Raw genomic sequence first — 18,619 nt, forward strand, 5'->3', positions numbered from 1 at the left:
CTGGGGTTGAAGGATGGATAGTCTGTGTTGTGTATCCCTCCTCCATTTGAATCACACCTCATCACTAAATGTACCTGAGTAGAACCATACAAACCGTCAATCTTTTTATTCAATAGTTCTACCTAGTTAGATAGCATAGTGACCGCGTCGAGGTTGAAAACACCAGCTTCTTTTATCGGTTTCGTTCTCATGACTTGCCACTGATAGTTGTTTAGTGACATCTCTTTAATAAATTCATAAGCCTCTTCAGGTGTTTTGCTGTTCAAGGTTCCATCAGCGGCTGCATCAATCAATTGCCTTGTTGAGGAGTTCACACCGTTGTAGAAGGTCTGAACTTGTAACCATAAAGGTAACCTATAGTGAGGGCACCTTCTCAATAAATCCTTGTATCTTTCCCATGCATCATAAAGTGTTTCTAAATCCATCTGCACAAAAGAAGAGACATCATTCCTTAACTTAGTCGTTTTAGCCGGCAGAAAATATTTAAGCCAAAATTTTTAAGTCATTTGTTCCCAAGTAGTGATTGACCCTCGTGGTAACGAGTTCAACCACAGTTTAGCCTTATTCTGTAATGAAAAGGGAAATAACCGAAGGCGAATGACATCGTCAGAAATGCCATTTATTTTGAAAGTATCACAGAACTCTAAGAAGTTTGCCAAATGAGTATTTGGGTCTTCATCCTGCAAACCATCAAACTGAACAAACTATTGAATCATTTGTATAGTGTTAGGTTTCAGTTCAAAATTATTTGCAGCAATTGCAGGTCTAACAATACTCGATTCAGCCCCCACTAATTTAGGCTTAGCATAGTCGTACATTGTACGAGGAGTAGGATTCTGATTCATTAGATTTGCGGCAACCACAGGAGGCAGCGGATTATTTTGAATTTTAACCATCTCCTCGGTAGTATTGGTTTCGTCCTTGTGCTCTTCCTCTATATACTATAGACTTTGCCTTATTTCTCTACGATTTCTGCGAGCTGTGCTTTCAATTTCCCTGTCAAAAAGTAGAGGTCCTGATGGGTTTCTTCTAGTCATAAACTATAAAAACCTGCCAGAAGCAAATAAAAGAAAAATTAGTAAATAAACCAAAAATAAATTGAAATAAAAATAAAAATAGCTAAAGTAATAAAAATCAAGCGTTCTTAATATCTTAGTCTTTGGCAACGGCGTCAAAAACTTGATTGTTGCTAAACTGACAAAAATTTGACTGAGGCAAGTGCACCTATCAAACAGTAGTATAGTTATGGTGAGACCGAAAATATCGTATCCACAATGACTAACAGCACTAGTAATTGCTATCTTTTTATTATTTAGCCTAAGAATTAAAGGGATGTGTTTAAACTAAGATTAACTATCTAATTAACTAAGAACACAACAAAGATAAAAGTTGGAAAATACTTTTGGAAAACTGATGGAGAAGAAAATACCCAAGGAAGAATCCACCTAGACTTCACTTATTACTTCTGAATTAGACGATTTATTCACTTGACTTAATCTGTAGAAATCCCTAGCTTATGTTAATATCTCTCTCGAGACTAAAGAAAACTGACTCTAGGTAGATTAATTGAAATCTCTTTCTAATTGAAACCCCTATTGTCGTATTAACTCGATTTATGGATTTCCTTATTAGATTTGACTCTAATCCGGCAAATTTATGTCATCCTATCTTTAGAATTGTAATAAACTCCGCTTAATTATGGGAGATCTACTCTTAAATAGAGACTTTTGCTCCACTAAATAAGCACATCAAAACCTGAATTAATATCCTGAAATATTAAAGTAAGGATTAAAACTCATAATTAAGAATAAGAACAAGTATTTATCATATAATTCAAAAGATAATAAGATTTGTCTCAGGTTTCATCTTCCCTAGGTATTTAGGGACTTTAGCTCATAACGATGGGGAAAAATATCTCAACATTAGGAAAACAACATGTAACACCCCAAACCCGGCCTAGAAGTTAGGCCTGAATCTGACATGTCACATTGACGTGTTTTTCGAAAACCCTGTTTTCATTGAAAACCTTTCTTATTTGAAAACTTGAGTAAAATACCAGTTACATTAGTTTATTTTCAACACGTGGTTCATTGAAAATACATAATTTTATTCCTAAAATATCTTTTAGTTGCAGAAGCTAGTTTTAAATTACTTACTAAAAACTTGATGTTAAAAATTTAAGTTGCAAAAGCATTTTGAAAATGTTGCAGAAATGTAATGTTTGAAAACAGTTATTGTTTCGAAAAACCGTGTCCTACTTCTAACAGATATTAAACATACTAAATAAACTTCCCAAATAAAAAGTTAAGAAAATAAAGAGGTCTTATTACAACCCAAATAAAAACTAAAATGTTTAACTAAATAAACGAAATAGAAAAACATGTGCAGTTGTGTGGTCGTCTCCGAGTCCCTCTACGACACCGATCCACCTAACGCTGGGGATTACCTGCACAGTTAATAAACGGGGTAAGTTTATAAAACTCAGTATGTAATCCCCTTACTAGAGTAACAATCAGTATACCGAAACAGAAACAAAAACAGTCTTGCTAGAGCCCGTTAACAGAAACAGTATAGTCCAGTTCAAAGCATACGCATGCCAAAGCCTATTACAATAACATTTGGGTCACAGCCCATAACAGAATCAGTTGGGCCTAGCCCAAACTAATAACAGAACATAATGTGTGAATGTATGGATGCATGTTATCCCATCCAACCCTGCACTTGCCTCCGTCCAACCCTGCACTACCTGCGAGGAATAAATCACTCGCGACATCCCTACACTTATAATGTTAGCACCGATTGCGGCACTAAGTCAACAGAACAGCTCAAGGTCGTAAACAGGATAGCACATAGCCGTAAACAGCACAGCACATAGCCGTAAACATCGCAGCAATGCTGCCAGATAACAAGACAGCTAGAAGCCGTAAGTAGAATGGCACAATGGCACAAAGCCATCGATAACTGCATTATGTTAGGCACATAGCCATCAACTAGAGTAACATAACCGACACACAACCCTAGGTAAATCTGATCGACACAGAGTCGTCAATAATCATATATTGGCACATAGCCTTAGGCAAATACGTTTGGCACACAGCCATAATCAGGTTGGCATAGAGCCATATGTAGGTTGGCGCAAAGCCATAATCAGAATAATTGGCTTTAAGCCATCTGTAGCTGTATCATGTTAGGCATATAGCCATCAGCGACAGTAATATAGTCTGCACATAGCCTCGGGTAAATATGATCAACACAGAGTCGTCAATAATCATATATTGGGCTTAAAAGCCACCGTTGGATATATGGTCATCAAGCAACCATGCGATCCTGAATCGGTGGATCCACGATCATCAAGCAACCATGCGATTTTCAATTGGTGGATCCACGGTCGTCAAGCAACCATGCGATCCTCAATTTCTTCCTTCGTTTCATAATCCCCACCCATGTGTAACATAATATTATATGAATGCAGCAAATATACACATGGCATACAAAATCATACAAATCACAGTCACAACAGTCCAATCACAGTCATACATTCTCAGTCAAAACATAGTCAAATCAATCAAATTGTATTATCAGTGAGTTATATACCCTAGAGGGGCAGAACAATGTTTTTATCTATTAGGGGTATTTTAGTCATTTCACCCTACAAGGGTGTTTTGGTAAATCTACAAACTAAGGGTATTTCGATAATTTTGCAAACCAATGGTATTTTTGTAATTTTTGAAAGTCAAGGGTATTTCTATAATTTTGTAAATCAGGGGTATTTCTGTAATTTTCCAAATTAGGGGTATTTTGGTAATTTTATAAATCGAGGGTATTTCGATAATTTTACAAGTCAAGGGTATTTCGATAATTTTAGAGGTCGAGGGTATTTTAGTAATTTCACAAACCAGGGGTATTTTGGTAATTTTACAAACTAAGGGTATTTAGTAATTTCGTAAACCAAGGGTATTTCAGTAATTTTACCCTACAAGGGCATTTCAGTAATTCTACCCTACAGGGGTATTTCAGTAACACTAGCCTACAGATATGAGATTCACATAGTCCAATCCAATATTTACTACACAATCCTACAATTTATCCACTTAGGCACATGGGCCCATTGGGCCCACATGGCCCATCCCGGCCCATTATAGCCCAAAGCAACCTAACCCACGAGAGTACTCATGATGGCCTCAACCATCACGTCAAAGCTCTCACACGTACGTTCCTACACTCGTGAGTCTGCCATCGTTGTGTGAGTGGTATTTTGGCATTCCGGCATTTGTCGTTCTACAGCTAGAGTAGTGCAAAATACACACCTGTTTATGAGAACGCGCCGAAGTTCACGATCACCAACTTTGGCACATCCTGCATTAAGTCTTAATCACTTTGTCCCTTCCCTAACTCATCTGTTTCGCTCTATTTAAAGCCAGCTTCTAACCAATTCCCATGTTAGCTTCCTGATGTGGGATTACTTTCAACCATTAGGAAAATTCCTTATTTTTATATGACCACTTCAACCACAGAGTTCCAGTCCAACTCCACCTCCTACACAGCTCCAACAGCAAAATAAATACCTCATTGCGCATCCCAAGACTTGAACCTTAGACCTCAAAGTTACACAACACGCCATTTTGCCACTACACCACAAGGCTCTTTTTGTCACCATCTTAGCCTCAATTAATTATAAGGTTTATAGGCCAAAGTCCAGGTTCCTTTAAAAGAAAAACCAAAATAAATTGCAAGAGCCAAGACTTGAACCCAAGCTCCCTTACAACCTTAATGACGCCACAACCACTAGACCACATGCTTCCTTGTGTTACTTATTTACCATAATAATTTAAAAGGCATTCATCCAAGCATCCCAGGTTTTATTCACTTAAAACCAAAATTTTTGCTAAAGCCCAGGTTTGAACCCAAGATTTCTCCAACACTTATCAAAGCCATTAACCACCAAAGTAGACATTTAATTGTGTCATTTCTTTGCACAATTAAATGCTTATATACAACCTCTTTACGGACCCATACTTAAGGCCCAATACTTCTAGGCCCAAATTCGGGGCGTTACATAACAAAACATAAAGAAACCCAAAAACTTCGGTAGAAATTGAATGGAGATCTTCAGTCTTGAAGTAAATCCTGCTTCCGAGCTGATTCTAATGGCTGTCTTCGAGTATTTTTCTGCCTTCTACTCTATGTCTCCCCTTTGATCCTCTTCTCGTACGTTTAAATAAACTTAAGAATGCCCAAAATATCCCAAAATTAGCCTTTTCTGAGTAGAATTAAAATAGGTTTCGATAGGGACACAGTCATGTGGTACGCCCGTGTGATGGTGCTTAGGCACGTGCGCAATTCTGATATGGTTTTAAGTTGACATGGCCATGACACACGGGCGTGTGGTCTGCCCCTGTGTCTCACAAGGGCTTGTGGATTACCTGTGTGGAAGTGTCTGGGCCGTGTGTAATACTAAAATAAACCTATTTTGTCAGTTTTTGGCCTTTTTCTTGCACTTTTTGCTTTTCTATGCTTATCTGGATATAAAACATGAAATTAAAGGATTATGAGCATCAAATTCACTAAATCTTATGATAAATCATCCAAAAATATGCCAAGCATGGGGTTAAAATATGTTACTTTTAAGGTTTATCAAACACTCGCAGCAAGTCCAAGGTTGTAGTCCCATCTTCAAAAAAGCGGAAGACACCTAGCGCGACCTCTTCCTCGAGTGCCTCTACTGAGGCCTGCCACCTTTATCTCCGATTTTCAGTGGGTCTCCAAGAAGAGTTATTTCATTACTTAGATTATGACCACTCGGTCTAGGCTGATGTATTGATTGGGTCGCGTTAGAGTAGGTCTACCTAGCTGATCACGTGCGCGCCTTTATTACCACATCCCCATGAGATCGATTCTTCTATATCAATGAGCCCACATACATAGAGTTGACTTTGGAGTTCTAATCGACATTTACTCTCAAGTATGCGATGACAATTCATGACGAGCTAGGCACCATCACTTTCAGACTTGGTGGCTTGGTGCGCCATATGAGTGTCCCTAACTTCGGCACTGCCTTGGGACTATACACTGAGGAGTTTATGAGTGTCGAGAACTTCCTCCACCTACATCGACACATTCACTACTCGCCAGCTAGTTGTTGGACAAATATTACGGCGAGTATGACTTCCTATGACGCGAGTCGCTTGAAGACGACTTTTCTCTCTTAGGCTTTATGGTACATTAATGCCCCTTTAGCCTATACTTTGACTGGTAAGAGAGAGCACTGGATTCTTCAGTACTACAGATGCATATTTTTATGGAGTATGGCCACATGGCATATTTTTTATTTAACCTACTTTATTGCCCTCGCTTTCCGCCATCAGACAGATCGCAACAGAAAGGGTCCTACCTGTTTAGGCCCTTATGTGACTCGACTTGCTCGACACTTTGGTCTCCCCGACACACCAGAACAGTCCTCTACTCTTACACTCGCCGGCCAGATGTCCCTACAAGGAATCTCGAGCATGACACATGTGAGGATGATTGAGCGGCTTCGTGGAGTAGATCATCCTAAGTATCGATTATTTCATTCTGACTCTCAAAATGAACCCAAGAACTTCACTGATGATGTTTCTCTCCATCACGAGGACCCACTTTATCCTCCACCTTCGAGTCACTGCCCTGTTTCTTCTGCTGCTAGTTTGGCAGACCTTTTCGACTAATTCACTCACTTCGAGCAGCACTACTTTCAGAGGTTCGACAATATTGACGCGACATTGCAGCAGGTCTGTCAGAATCTTCATATCTCCTCCTCATCGCCGACGACTTACGACACTGGCGCTTCTGATGATGAGGACCATTGAGTCTATTTTTTTTGTTTTTTTTATTGTTATTTTCTCAGACTTATTTCATTTTTATCTTTTGAACTATATTTTTATTTTATGCTTGTTTCTAATCAAGCTTTAGTCCCTTAATCTTCTTCACTATTTGTGTTTATTTTCTTCTTAGTTTGCTCGGAATCATGCTCTACATTTAGATTTGACTACAGTTCCGCTTTTCACTATTCTGGGGATTTTATCCAATATTCAAGGTAGTTTTAGTTTTCTTCCTCTCTTATAATACTCTGTTTATACTGCGATTATATCTATTTGTACATTGAGGACAATGTACATCTTAAGTGTGGGGAGGTTATTTATATAATTATTAGAAAATCCCTGAATTATGTCTTGTGTTTAAGTAATTTTCTCATACTTCTATTAGAATGAATTTTTATCGATTTATAATATTTATTGATGTGTTTTGATTAAATTCATAGATACTTATGCATTGGTTGTTAAGACATGAGAGAATCAAACATGATAAGTTTATTTTCAGAATTAAAAATTTTAGGTTGTTTCCCTGATTTGAGGTATTACCTTGAAGTTTGAGATTTGCAAGATTAACATCAAAAACCATAATTTTTGTATGAGATTTCGAGCCTTTAGAGCATACATTTTTCTTGTTCATTTTTATTATTGGTTATGAGTGTGTCAATTTGATTTGTTATTCTAGAACTTACTTCGATTATGCATGTCGAAACCACACATTTGATATGATATATTGAGGTGATAAAGACACTTAGGTTTTAACCCACTTATCCAATGAAAAGCCTACCTACATAATTAAGCTTTAGTGAACCCCATTGAGCCTAACACACCGTTTCTTGAATTATGTATTAATGTTAACCCATAACTCATTTTTTGCTCATTGAGATTTTTTTCCATTTTATTGACTCCCTTTTTATCGAGATTTGATTTGGTCAATTGCCTAATTAAGTTGTTTTGTTTAATTTGTTGAATTATTTCTTATTGCTCTAAAAAAATACATATATATTGATTATTATTTAATTCTATGTTAATTGAGCTTGAACAGTTAAATTTATATATTGAGAAGAAGCTCGTGTCATTCTTGAACAATTTTCGATTGATGTAATTTTTTTTAATTCAGCATTTGGTTATTTTTCTAGTTTGGTAATTTATTAATTTGATCACGATTTTAACCATTTTTTCAACCTTTCTCCACACCTTTAACCTAAGCCCCAATACAATCTCTTAAAGACCTTTTAATTTGTGTATCATTTTATTTTATAGTGGTGAAAATTTAATTTTCATGCAAGCATATGGTAATAACTTTTCATATTTGACTATTGAGTGCTTATTCTTGAACTTTAAACATTTTGAGTGATTTGAGTGAAACTTTAGTGAGGATGTCGATTCTTGTCGATTTTGAATTAGAGGTAATTACTTAGATAAGGGGAAATACCTATGTGTTCATGCTTTAAAAATGTTCGACTTGGATTGTTTGAATCTTTAATGCTCTTTTAGTTGAATTGTCAATGTATGATTATTTGTGAATTAGAACAAAACATCATTGATTAGAATTATGAGTTGAGAAATATTAATTTTAATTGTGAGTTGTGGATTTTACTTGAAGACAAGCAAACACTTAAGTGTGGGGATATTTGATAAGCTGTAAAAGTAACATATTTTAACCTCATTCTTAATGTATTTTTAGATGATTAATGATGTAAATTAGTGAATTTGATGCTTTTAATCTTTTAAATTCATGTTTCTATACTTAGGAGAGCATTTGGGAGTAAAAGGAGTGAAAAACAAGTCAAAATCAGACAAATAAAGTTGTTTCTAGGATCCACACGGGCTAGCCACACGCCCATGTGCCAGCCCGTGTCGTTATCGCTCTCTATTTCCCAAACACGCGGAAAAACCTAATTTTTAGGCTTTTTGAGCATTCTAAAGTCTATAAATTTCAATTAGAAAAAGATACAAGAGGGTACTGAGAGAAGATTGAAGAAATAACTCGAAGAACGCCATCGGAATCAACTCAGAAGCGGATCTCCTTCAAGATTAAATATCTCCATTTAATTTCCTTAGAAGTTTTATTGAGATTCTTTGTCTTATTGTTATCTTAATTTTGAGATGTTTTCATTCCAGATTATGAACTTAATTCCCTAGATACCTAAGGAAGATGAAACCTACGATGAATCTTATTATTTGATTTTTGATTTGCATGATAAATATTTGATTCTTGCTATTAATTATGTATACTTATTTCGTGTTTTAATATTTTTAGGATATTAATTCATGTTTAATGTGCTTATTTCAGTGGAGCAAAAGTCACTGTTTAAAAGTAGATCTAGCATAATTGAGTGGAGGTGCATGAAATTTTAGAAATAGGACGATATAAATCTACCGGATTAGAGTCAAATTTAATAGGGGAATCCATAGATCGAGTCAATGCGACAATAAGAGTTTTAATTAGAAAGAGATTTCAATTAATTAATCTAGAGTCAGTTGTTCTTACTCTCAAAAGAGATATTAACATAATTTAGGGATTTCTACGGATCAAGACACAACTAAATAAATCGTTTAATTAAGATTCAGAATAATAGGTGAAGTCTAGGTGGATTCTTTCCTGGATATTGTCTTTCTTATTAGTTGTCTTCGATTATTTTTCTCATTTCATTCTCTATTGCATTCTTAGCTAGATTAGTTTAGTAATTTTAGATTAAAAACAATTTCATCAATTTATCGGCTAAATAATAAAAAAATAGTAATTACTAATACTTTTAGTCCTCATGGATACGATATTCCTTACTTACCATAATTATACTATTGTTCGATAGGTACACTTACCTATGTCGTAATTATAGTTAATTTAGTACCCACTAATTAAACTATAAAAAAAACCACTCGTGGTCTGCGTCTGCATGACCGCATATCTTTAGAAGCCATCTCTCACCATCTCCATTACCACTTTGTACTTTGGATCGGGAGCCGGGTTTATTTTCTGTAAGACGCATTAATTAACTTTTGTCTACTTCCTTTAAGCCTTAATGTACATTTCCCTTCTCGATTAGATGTTACGTGCACGGACATTATGTCCGTTTTCAATAAAGGACAGTATAATCCCGGAGCTTTTACATATTGTTTGGTTTCCCCAATCCCTGTAGGTGCACCAAAGCTATGGGGTGATCTAATTCAACTGCAGTGGCCTCGTCTCATTGTTGGATCTTATGCTTTGCCATTTGTTGATTAAAGAATAGCACCCATCAACATTCTGCAACTGCAATAATAGTGAACCACCCTCAAAGCAACCAACCTGGCCGTTGAATGGAACCCCGTGATATAGTTCTTTTTCTTCCTAGGTTGTCACCCTGTGAAAGGTATTGGATGTTTCAACCATTTTTCTCGCCGTATTGTTCGCCGATATATTTTATTCATCACACAGTATTGCACGAAGTAAACTAAACATGGAAGTTCTTGAATCTAATAATGGTTCTTTCTTTGACCCTTTTTTTCCAGTCTGTCAATGGTGCCATTGCAATGGAAAATGGAAGACGGCATCAGTATCAAAACACAACAGTCTTCTTCGCTACCAAGTTCGGACAATGGGCACATGAAATTAGGCAAAGTCCAAGCTTTGCACGTGATTGGGGTTGATTCCTGTCTTGTTGCTTAGACTTGACAGCCTTTACTTACAATGTTCCATATATCACAAGCTCGTTTTATCAGTTCTGAAGGGCTAATATCAAGCGGCTACTGACGGTCCCACCATATGAACTCGACCCATGTGATGCTAAATAGGGACATGATTAAGCTGGGACCACCGCTTCTCACTAGATTCAATTGCATTCAATTGGAACCCACTGACAGCTAATATGCAATGTGATCTTATAAAAAAACGCTTTTTTTCACTTGCATACAAAACAGAGCTCTGCTTTTGCCTCCATACTAATTCTAAGAACCCCGAATAAATTGAGGGAAAGAAAGATTTAAAAAGGATACAACAATGGTGCCTTAAACTTTTTATAGATCTGTGTTTTATCTAACATTTTGCAAAAACAAGAATTCCTGTTTTTTCCTGTTTTTCTTTTTGTATCCTAAAGTAAGTAAACGAAGTCAACAAAATGGGAGACAGCAAGCTTATCCTTTGTTGCTTCATTGCTTGCATTTTGTTCCTCGGCGTTAATGGAGAAAACCCTTATCGTTATATCACTTGGAAAGTCACCTACGGTGATATTTACCCTCTTGGAGTTAAGCAACAGGTACTTTCTTTCTTGTTTTCTGGGTTTCTCTTTTTGGTTTCTAAAAGCTACTTGTTTAGCAAGTGTCTGAGTAATGGATTGGAATGTGGAAAAACTGTATTGCAGGGGATCTTAATAAATGGGCAGTTTCCAGGGCCTCATATCGATGCAGTTACTAATGACAACTTGATTATCAGTGTTTATAACTACTTAAATGAACCATTCCTTATCTCTTGGTAATCATGCTAACATTCCTTTTTTTATGCTTACTTTTTATTCATCATTTACTTAATGTTGGTTAGGAAGACAAGGTAAACTAGAAAAGAACAAAGGAAAGTACATATAAAATCTTGGAACATTAGCTCAAAATGCAGCTTTCATTTTAAGATAATGTGTGCTCTTTTGGTTTAGATAACTACAGCTTAGTGGGAAAGTTTTGAGTTTCTTAGATCTGAAGGTAAATGCTTGAACAGTAGACAATTTTCCATCGGTAGACATTTGCATTTATGACTACTATTTTTAGTAAGATCTCAACTAATGCTAAATTTGATGACAATGAAAACCTTATAAACTACTTCTAAATTTGGTACGTAAGTATATCCCTAGTTTTTATCCTTGATCCTTTATATTTCTCAATTTGTTGGTTCTTATCTCATAGACTATCTTGCAGGGGCGGAATCAGAAGAAAATTTTAGGGGTCGAAATTAAATTGTCATTTTTACGATAGTAAAAATATAATTTAACTATTTTAATAGCCTATATATCTTTACAATTTTTAAAGAATTAAACTAAATTTTTTTATTTTTAAGAGAGAAAGTATAATTTTGCTGATTTAAAATGACTAAATAAAATTTTTTTTATTTTAGGGGCCGCGCTTAGTTACGCCCCTACTATCTTGGAAAGACGCTAACAATATGGTTCATTTTCATGGTTAAATGATTATTAAATTCAAGTTTTATAACGAATAACTCTTTCACTGACTCAATGGGTTAATAGTATTATGATAATTCAGTTAGTGCATCTGCTGCATCTCACATCTGTGGAGATTCATGTTTAAAATATTAAAAGATGAATAAAAATAATTAACAATGTCTGCCTAGTTATGGCAGAGCTGGTTGCAGTAAATTATTTAAATGCATGTGCTTGCCTATAGAATAATAAAAGATGTGTCCTTGATTATGGTTACTAGGACGGTATCAGACCTCGGGTTTAGGCCTAGTTTTAATTAAAGCTGTGAATTATGCAACTCACTTTAATAAAGCTTGGCAACTTTGCATATTATTGATCATTCAAAATGTTTATTTTGTACTTTCCATAGTTTATGTTGTACTTATTAGTGACTGATCCAATTATCCATTATCTATCTATTTGGTATGCATGTACTTAAATGTTTATGAAATAAATTGAAACGGCTTTTGGATGTCGCAATTGATGTGAAATTTGACTGTCATCTCCTTTTTTTGGGTCTGCAGGAACGGTGTGCAGCAAAGGAGGAACTCATGGCAGGATGGAGTTTCTGGCACAAACTGTCCAATTCGACCGGGGAAAAACTTCACTTACGTTCTCCAAGTGAAAGATCAGATTGGTAGCTTTTACTACTTCCCATCACTTTTATTCCATAAGGCTGCCGGAGGGTACGGTGCTATCAGAATCTGGAGCCGCCCCAAGATCCCTGTACCTTTCCCTAGTCCTGCTGGGGATTTCACTGTACTGGCTGGGGACTGGTATAAAAGAAATCACTATGTAAGGATTCTGTTTCTGCATCTGTTATAAAAACATGATATACCATATAAGTAGGGGGCTGGAGCTGTAATCATTGTTCTACACACCGACTAATCCCTCGTTGTTTCTTAAGGTATTGAGACGTCTCTTGGACAGTGGTCATAACCTTCCCTTCCCCGATGGACTTCTCATCAATGGTCGAGGGTGGAATGGATACACATTCACTGTTGATCCAGGTGAGCAATAGCCAACTTGCTAGTCTCTGTCCCATCGGTTGCTCGAATCTGTTGTTTGTTCGATAAACCTGATCAATACTGTTATATGCAGTTCATGAATATGTTTAGGCCATTCTCGCTTAACCTTAGCTTTTAAATTTTACGCAATGCGAGTTGTTTGTGACATGGGACATTGTTTTTGAACCCAGGTAGGACATACCGGTTTAGGGTATCGAATGTTGGGCTCACAACTTCGATTAACTTCAGGATCCAGGGGCACAAGCTGAAACTTATAGAAGTTGAAGGATCACATACGCTTCAAAACACCTACACTTCTTTCGATATCCATCTTGGGCAGTCATGTTCATTCTTGGTAACTGCTGATCAGATTCCACAGGACTACTATGTTGTTGCCTCTACACGCTTCACTCGTCGTGTGCTCACAACAACTGCCGTTCTTCACTACAGCAATTCGAAAAGGGGAGTTTCTGGTCCAGTGCCTGGGGCTCCCACTATACAAATTGCTCCATCAGTCATGCAGGCCAGATCGATACGGTACTTATCTTATGGAACTCTTTCAGAAGCTAATAATTGAAACCATTTAAAAGTGGCTATCAAGCTGATAGTTTTTCTTCTACCAGTTGGAACCTAACAGCTAGTGGACCTAGACCTAATCCCCAAGGCTCTTACCATTATGGATTGATCACCCCAAGCCGCACTATCATGCTCTCAAACTCTGCACCTTATATTAATGGAAAGCAGAGGTATGCTGTCAATGGTGTCTCATATGTTCCAGCGGATACTCCATTAAAAATTGCAGATTATTTCAAGATTCCCGGAGTCTTCAATCTTGGAAGCATTCCTACTTGGCCCCCTTCAGGAAATAATGCCTACTTTCAGACCTCTGTCATGGCAGCCAACTTCCGAGAATATGTTGAGATTGTATTTCAAAATTGGGAGGACACTGTGCAATCATGGCATATTGATGGTTATTCCTTCTTTGTTGTAGGGTAAGGTTTTCAATATTAATGCTCTAGGTTCGATTTTCTATGTAAGGATCCAATTAACGTGTTTAAAATGTTGGTTGATCAGGATGAATGGAGGTCAATGGACACCTGCTAGTCGATCAAGCTACAATTTGAGAGACACGGTAGCCCGCTGCACCACTCAGGTATTGCTGTTATTCCGTCAATGCGCATGAGATGTGATCAATTATAGAGATTGTAGGAGCACCAATTCTAAGTCTAGATTTTTTTTCGAGCAAATGCAGGTGTATCCCAGGTCATGGACTGCAATCTACATGGCTTTAGACAACGTGGGAATGTGGAATATAAGGTCCGAGAACTGGGCCAGGCAATATTTAGGCCAGCAGTTTTATCTCAGGGTTTACTCCCCTGCAAATTCATGGAGAGATGAATTGCCAATCCCGAAGAACGCCCTTCTCTGTGGCCGAGCTAGAGGTCGCCATACAAGGCCTTTCTGAATTAGCTAACAAGAATAATAATGTCACGAAAGGGTGACATGTCGCAAGCTTGGAAATATGAAGAGCAAAATTTGATTGTTAATTGCGGATTATTAGAGCTCAACTTGAGCTTTTTGAACCAATTTCTTTCTTGGCCTTGTGTTCCTAGAACAACTTTGTTGTTTTTATGATAACAGGATTGGCATTCAATTTATATATATTATGATAAATTAATCGTCCCCTATCGAATAATTGAAACCTCTGCTTTGGACTTTGAGTCTCCTTGATTCAGACAAAGCTTACGACACCAAGAAACACTTGTCCATGATTCTGGCAAATTCCATCAAGAGGAATATTCCTCAATTTGAAACCGTCTCCTTTAAGTTGCAATTCTTCAAACCCCCAGTTAGAGGTGCCACAAACCGACAGAAGTAGTTTCAACCATTGTTGGCAATCGAGATTGCTCACCACACCCATAGCTTAACAATGTGAGCATCAATGGTGACGTTTTAGGCATTGGACGTGGCCACTGCATGAGAAACAAAAGCCAGCTGGGAAAAGAAAAAAAAAAAGAATGCTTGTAGCCACCCCCACACACGTTATCGGCTTATTGTTGATTGTTGAAATCATCACTCGATCGGTTAGTGTGAACATTGGCATGTTCTTATATATATGAAACTGTCCATGTTTTAGTGTTTGAAGAAAGAAATCAACAAAAGCATATATTTTAGATATATTTTTTTGTAAAGTGATGATGACCGGAATAAAGGGAAGTATCCTGTTTTGAGGAATGAGGGAGGATTGAACATGTTTCTTGTAGGAACTGCAAATCAGCAAAATGCTTAGGTCATTACATGTCAATGGCTCCATGTTTTACTTTGGGCCATTTTTTAACGTTTATGTCTTTGTTTGTTTTGTAGTGAAAGTGTGAAACCATTTTTTTTTTCTTTGTTATAACGTTTACCTTTGCTAATTTTTTTTCTTTGCAACTTTTAACTGTAAATTTTGCAGATACTCCTACAACAATTAATGAAAAATAGTCAAGATTATTTCTAAGAATTTGGCTAATAAATGAAGTCAACAGTTGCATTTATGTTCTTCAACTGGAAATAAAAAGGAAGAAGAAAAATGAAGAATGAATGTCAGGAAATACATGACCCAAAAGAATAACTTCAATTTCAAAGTTCAAACCATGATATCATCAGGAAATTTGGGTAGAAAAGTTTTCATCTTTTCATCATTTTGGGTTCTTGTTTTTCACCCAATCAATCAATTTTTTTTTTGCCTGAATCAATCAATCAAGTTTCATGAACCAAATTGCGAAGTCTTTTTTTTTTCTATTTTTTTCTAAATTTTGATGAAGAAAGTGAGTCTGAAATTCCGTGTCCAAATTTCCTTTTTCTAATCGAACCTCCAATAGACTAAAACTGGCCTCTCAAAGAGTGTAAGAAAAGCTGCGGAAGAAGACAAAATCCATGCAACAGTCTTCACTAGTATTTATTCTCTTTTTTGTTTCAACTTTCACCAAAACACCCACCTCTCTTTTTTTATCTCTCGTCTCTTTCTCATTGTTTATATTGTCTGATAATCTTAGGCACAATATGAAGAGAGTTGATGTTGGTAGTTGTTGGCTTAAAGGGTGTTGTTCTTCATCTTCTTCCCTCGACGACAGTGGTGGAATCAGCGTTTATTCACCGTCACCATCGATGATGAGAGTTATGAGGCGACGCCACCATAAGGACGGTAATCTGCAGCTGCCTGAAATAAGCTTGAAATCGCCAATCGTAAGGCCTTATGTTAGATCAAAAATGCCTCGTTTAAGATGGACACCTGATCTTCACCAATGCTTTGTGCATGCAGTTGAACGCTTAGGTGGAGAAGACAGTAAGCTACCTTGTAATATTTTATTAACCCTTTTTCCAACACCTTTCAGTTTTTCATTATTGTTTTCAACTATATAGGGGCTACCCCAAAGATGGTTTTACAGATAATGGATGTGAAAGGACTAACAATCTCCCATGTTAAGAGCCATCTCCAGGTTTTGATCAAATACTAAAATATCTATATTGTTTGAAAAGAATTCTGGGTTTGTATTTTTCAATTTTTGGCTTGCCATGTATGAACAGATGTATAGGAGCACCAAGCATGAACAGATGATACAAGGTATACATGAGAAAACTAATATGTTACTAGTGCATGCTCTTTAATTTACTTCTATCCAACTTAAAGTGCATGGAATATAAAACTTTTCAAATCCCAGTTGCCAATATCTTGAATTATTATGAAATATGTGTATGTATGGTTATGTAAATTACAGAAGCAGCTACTGCATCAAGGAGAAACGAGAAGGTATTAGAACTGATGAACTGCCCACAAAATCAACAGTTTAAGGATCAAGTGAGACCCTATAACCTAGGCCTCGGAATTGAAGGGATGCCTTCATGTACCATCTATCGGCAGCCACAATGGTATATATATCTATATGTATTTGTATATCTATATCTATATCCAGTGTTGCTATATTTGCACTTAATTCTTAGAAGCCAAAAAAAAAGGGTGCCTTTGAATCTTTCCTCTGAAAATGTTTATATTGAGACCTTCCTCCATATATGCAGGAATGGAAACAAAGTGAGTAACCAGTTATCATACGGTGAATTAACAAATAAAGGATCCGAGCAAAGATCAAGTACTTCATATATAATCTTCAAGGATTTACTCAAAAGTTGCACCATCCCAGTAACGATCTCTCTCTCTCTCTTTTCTTCCTTTTGTTCATATATAGATTGATCTAATTGAAGGGTTTCGGTCCTACAGGAGAATCGTGAAAAGGTAAACGTGGGACAACATGGTGGTGCAGATTGGAAATGCAATCATCAAAAGCTGGTTAAGTTAGGGGATCATAGTCAAGCATCTGATTGTTCAATTTGTCGGTCGCTTAAATCAAAAGTTTCCCAGAAAATGTCAAGGCATGGCAAAGCTGAGACATTGGGCCTAAATGATGTCTCTTTAGAACTCTCTCTTGCTTGAAACTATGCATATAAAAGGACGTAACATAACCAGTGTGGAATATCAAAAAGCTTCTGTCGTGTTACGTTGTTTTGTTGGCTAAATTTCTTAAGTCTACAATTCTACGTACTTATCCTTACCTGCGATAAGATCATTTGACTCGGATATTTATTCACTCGAATACTAACCATTGCACGAGACAAAGGCTTAACAGTATATCTACCTCCAATTATGACGAAGGTGACCAAAGGCCTAAATGCATAGGGTGATTAGCCAGGCTTGATTCACGTGTGCCAGTTGCACTGTGGGCTGTGGCTCGACCACACTGTAGAAGCTTTTTTCTGTTTGCGGGTTAGGTTGATGATTGAAATTTCAAGTCTTTCTTGATTCAAAAGAAAGTTTGGTGGACAAAGCACTCGCAAACTAATCACTGTCGGCTTTAACAAAGGAAATTTGTGCAATGTTGCACTTTAAGCAAAGAGTTTAGATTAGAATTTTGATGATAATATTATTAAAAAGTATAGTTAAAAATCTTAAAATAAATAATTAATCATTAATGATGTCATATCATAAAAATAAGCCAATTTAAGTATCGGCAAATAGCACATTTTTAAGATATAATGATAAATTTAGTACAAAAATTTATTTATTTGTTAATTTTGTCACGTATTCTTTTTTGGGGGTCTTTTGGTCCTCAACTTCTAAAATTTAATCAATTTTCTTTCTTCTGAATGGAAAAATTAGCTGAACAGTAAAATTTTATCGGTATTGATGTGACAACTCACATGGTATTTATCCATCTTTAAAAAGCAAACTGTTAAAAAAGTTAATAAAAACCTTTAGAAAATTTATTCATGTTAGTAGTGAAGTGTACATAAAATACCAAGTAAGCTGACATGTCAATATCATTAAAATTTTAGCATTTTGGTCAGTTTTTTAATAAAAAAGCAAACAATTTGACTAAATTTTAAAGGTTGAGTGCTACAATAACTCAAAAAAAGAATAAAGATCAAAATGACAAAATGAATAAATAGTAGGAGCTAAATTTATTTTTGTTTTTTTAAACAAACAAATGGGATAATCACTAGTTGTCATAAAGAGATAACCATACAAGCAAGTACGTTCTATCTTATACAAGCAAGTGAATTA

General features: G+C 36.3%; 2 protein-coding genes and 1 non-coding gene across 3 annotated transcripts; all 3 read left to right on the plus strand.

Annotated features, from left to right (window-relative positions):
* Nucleotides 1-351: 351 nt before the first annotated feature.
* LOC121231460 (small nucleolar RNA R71) lies at nt 352-458 on the plus strand. The gene has a single exon (XR_005929519.1). It is a non-coding gene; the product is annotated as a small nucleolar RNA R71 (small nucleolar RNA).
* A 10,246-nt stretch (nt 459-10,704) lies between these two features.
* Nucleotides 10,705-14,678, plus strand: LOC107961998 (L-ascorbate oxidase homolog). Its single transcript, XM_016898202.2, has 8 exons — nt 10,705-11,086; nt 11,192-11,301; nt 12,538-12,808; nt 12,921-13,023; nt 13,212-13,557; nt 13,644-14,012; nt 14,095-14,173; nt 14,273-14,678. Exons 1-8 carry the CDS (start codon nt 10,949-10,951, stop codon nt 14,483-14,485), a joined length of 1,629 nt encoding a protein of 542 aa, XP_016753691.1. The 5' UTR covers nt 10,705-10,948; the 3' UTR covers nt 14,486-14,678.
* A 1,323-nt stretch (nt 14,679-16,001) lies between these two features.
* Nucleotides 16,002-17,911, plus strand: LOC107963440 (uncharacterized). Its single transcript, XM_016899958.2, has 6 exons — nt 16,002-16,348; nt 16,426-16,502; nt 16,591-16,627; nt 16,782-16,932; nt 17,080-17,200; nt 17,279-17,911. The coding sequence occupies exons 1-6, from the start codon at nt 16,066-16,068 to the stop codon at nt 17,489-17,491; spliced, it is 882 nt and encodes a 293-aa protein (XP_016755447.1). The 5' UTR covers nt 16,002-16,065; the 3' UTR covers nt 17,492-17,911.
* The last annotated feature ends 708 nt before the right edge of the window (nt 17,912-18,619 follow it).

The sequence above is a fragment of the Gossypium hirsutum genome, chromosome A06 (assembly GCF_007990345.1).
Source record: "Gossypium hirsutum isolate 1008001.06 chromosome A06, Gossypium_hirsutum_v2.1, whole genome shotgun sequence".
NCBI classification, from domain to species: domain Eukaryota; kingdom Viridiplantae; phylum Streptophyta; class Magnoliopsida; order Malvales; family Malvaceae; genus Gossypium; species Gossypium hirsutum.

Excerpts from the sequence above, each read along its gene's own strand:
- LOC107961998 (XM_016898202.2), top strand. The coding sequence starts at position 10,949 with ATGGGAGACAGCAAGCTTATCCTTTGTTGCTTCATTGCTTGCATTTTG. Across the intron at positions 13,024-13,211 it reads CACATTCACTGTTGATCCAG|GTAGGACATACCGGTTTAGG; the intron begins GTGAGCAATAGC and ends TTTTGAACCCAG. Across the intron at positions 14,013-14,094 it reads TATTCCTTCTTTGTTGTAGG|GATGAATGGAGGTCAATGGA; the intron begins GTAAGGTTTTCA and ends TTGGTTGATCAG.
- LOC107963440 (XM_016899958.2), top strand. The coding sequence starts at position 16,066 with ATGAAGAGAGTTGATGTTGGTAGTTGTTGGCTTAAAGGGTGTTGTTCT. Across the intron at positions 16,349-16,425 it reads ACGCTTAGGTGGAGAAGACA|GGGCTACCCCAAAGATGGTT; the intron begins GTAAGCTACCTT and ends TCAACTATATAG. Across the intron at positions 16,933-17,079 it reads ATCTATCGGCAGCCACAATG|GAATGGAAACAAAGTGAGTA; the intron begins GTATATATATCT and ends CCATATATGCAG.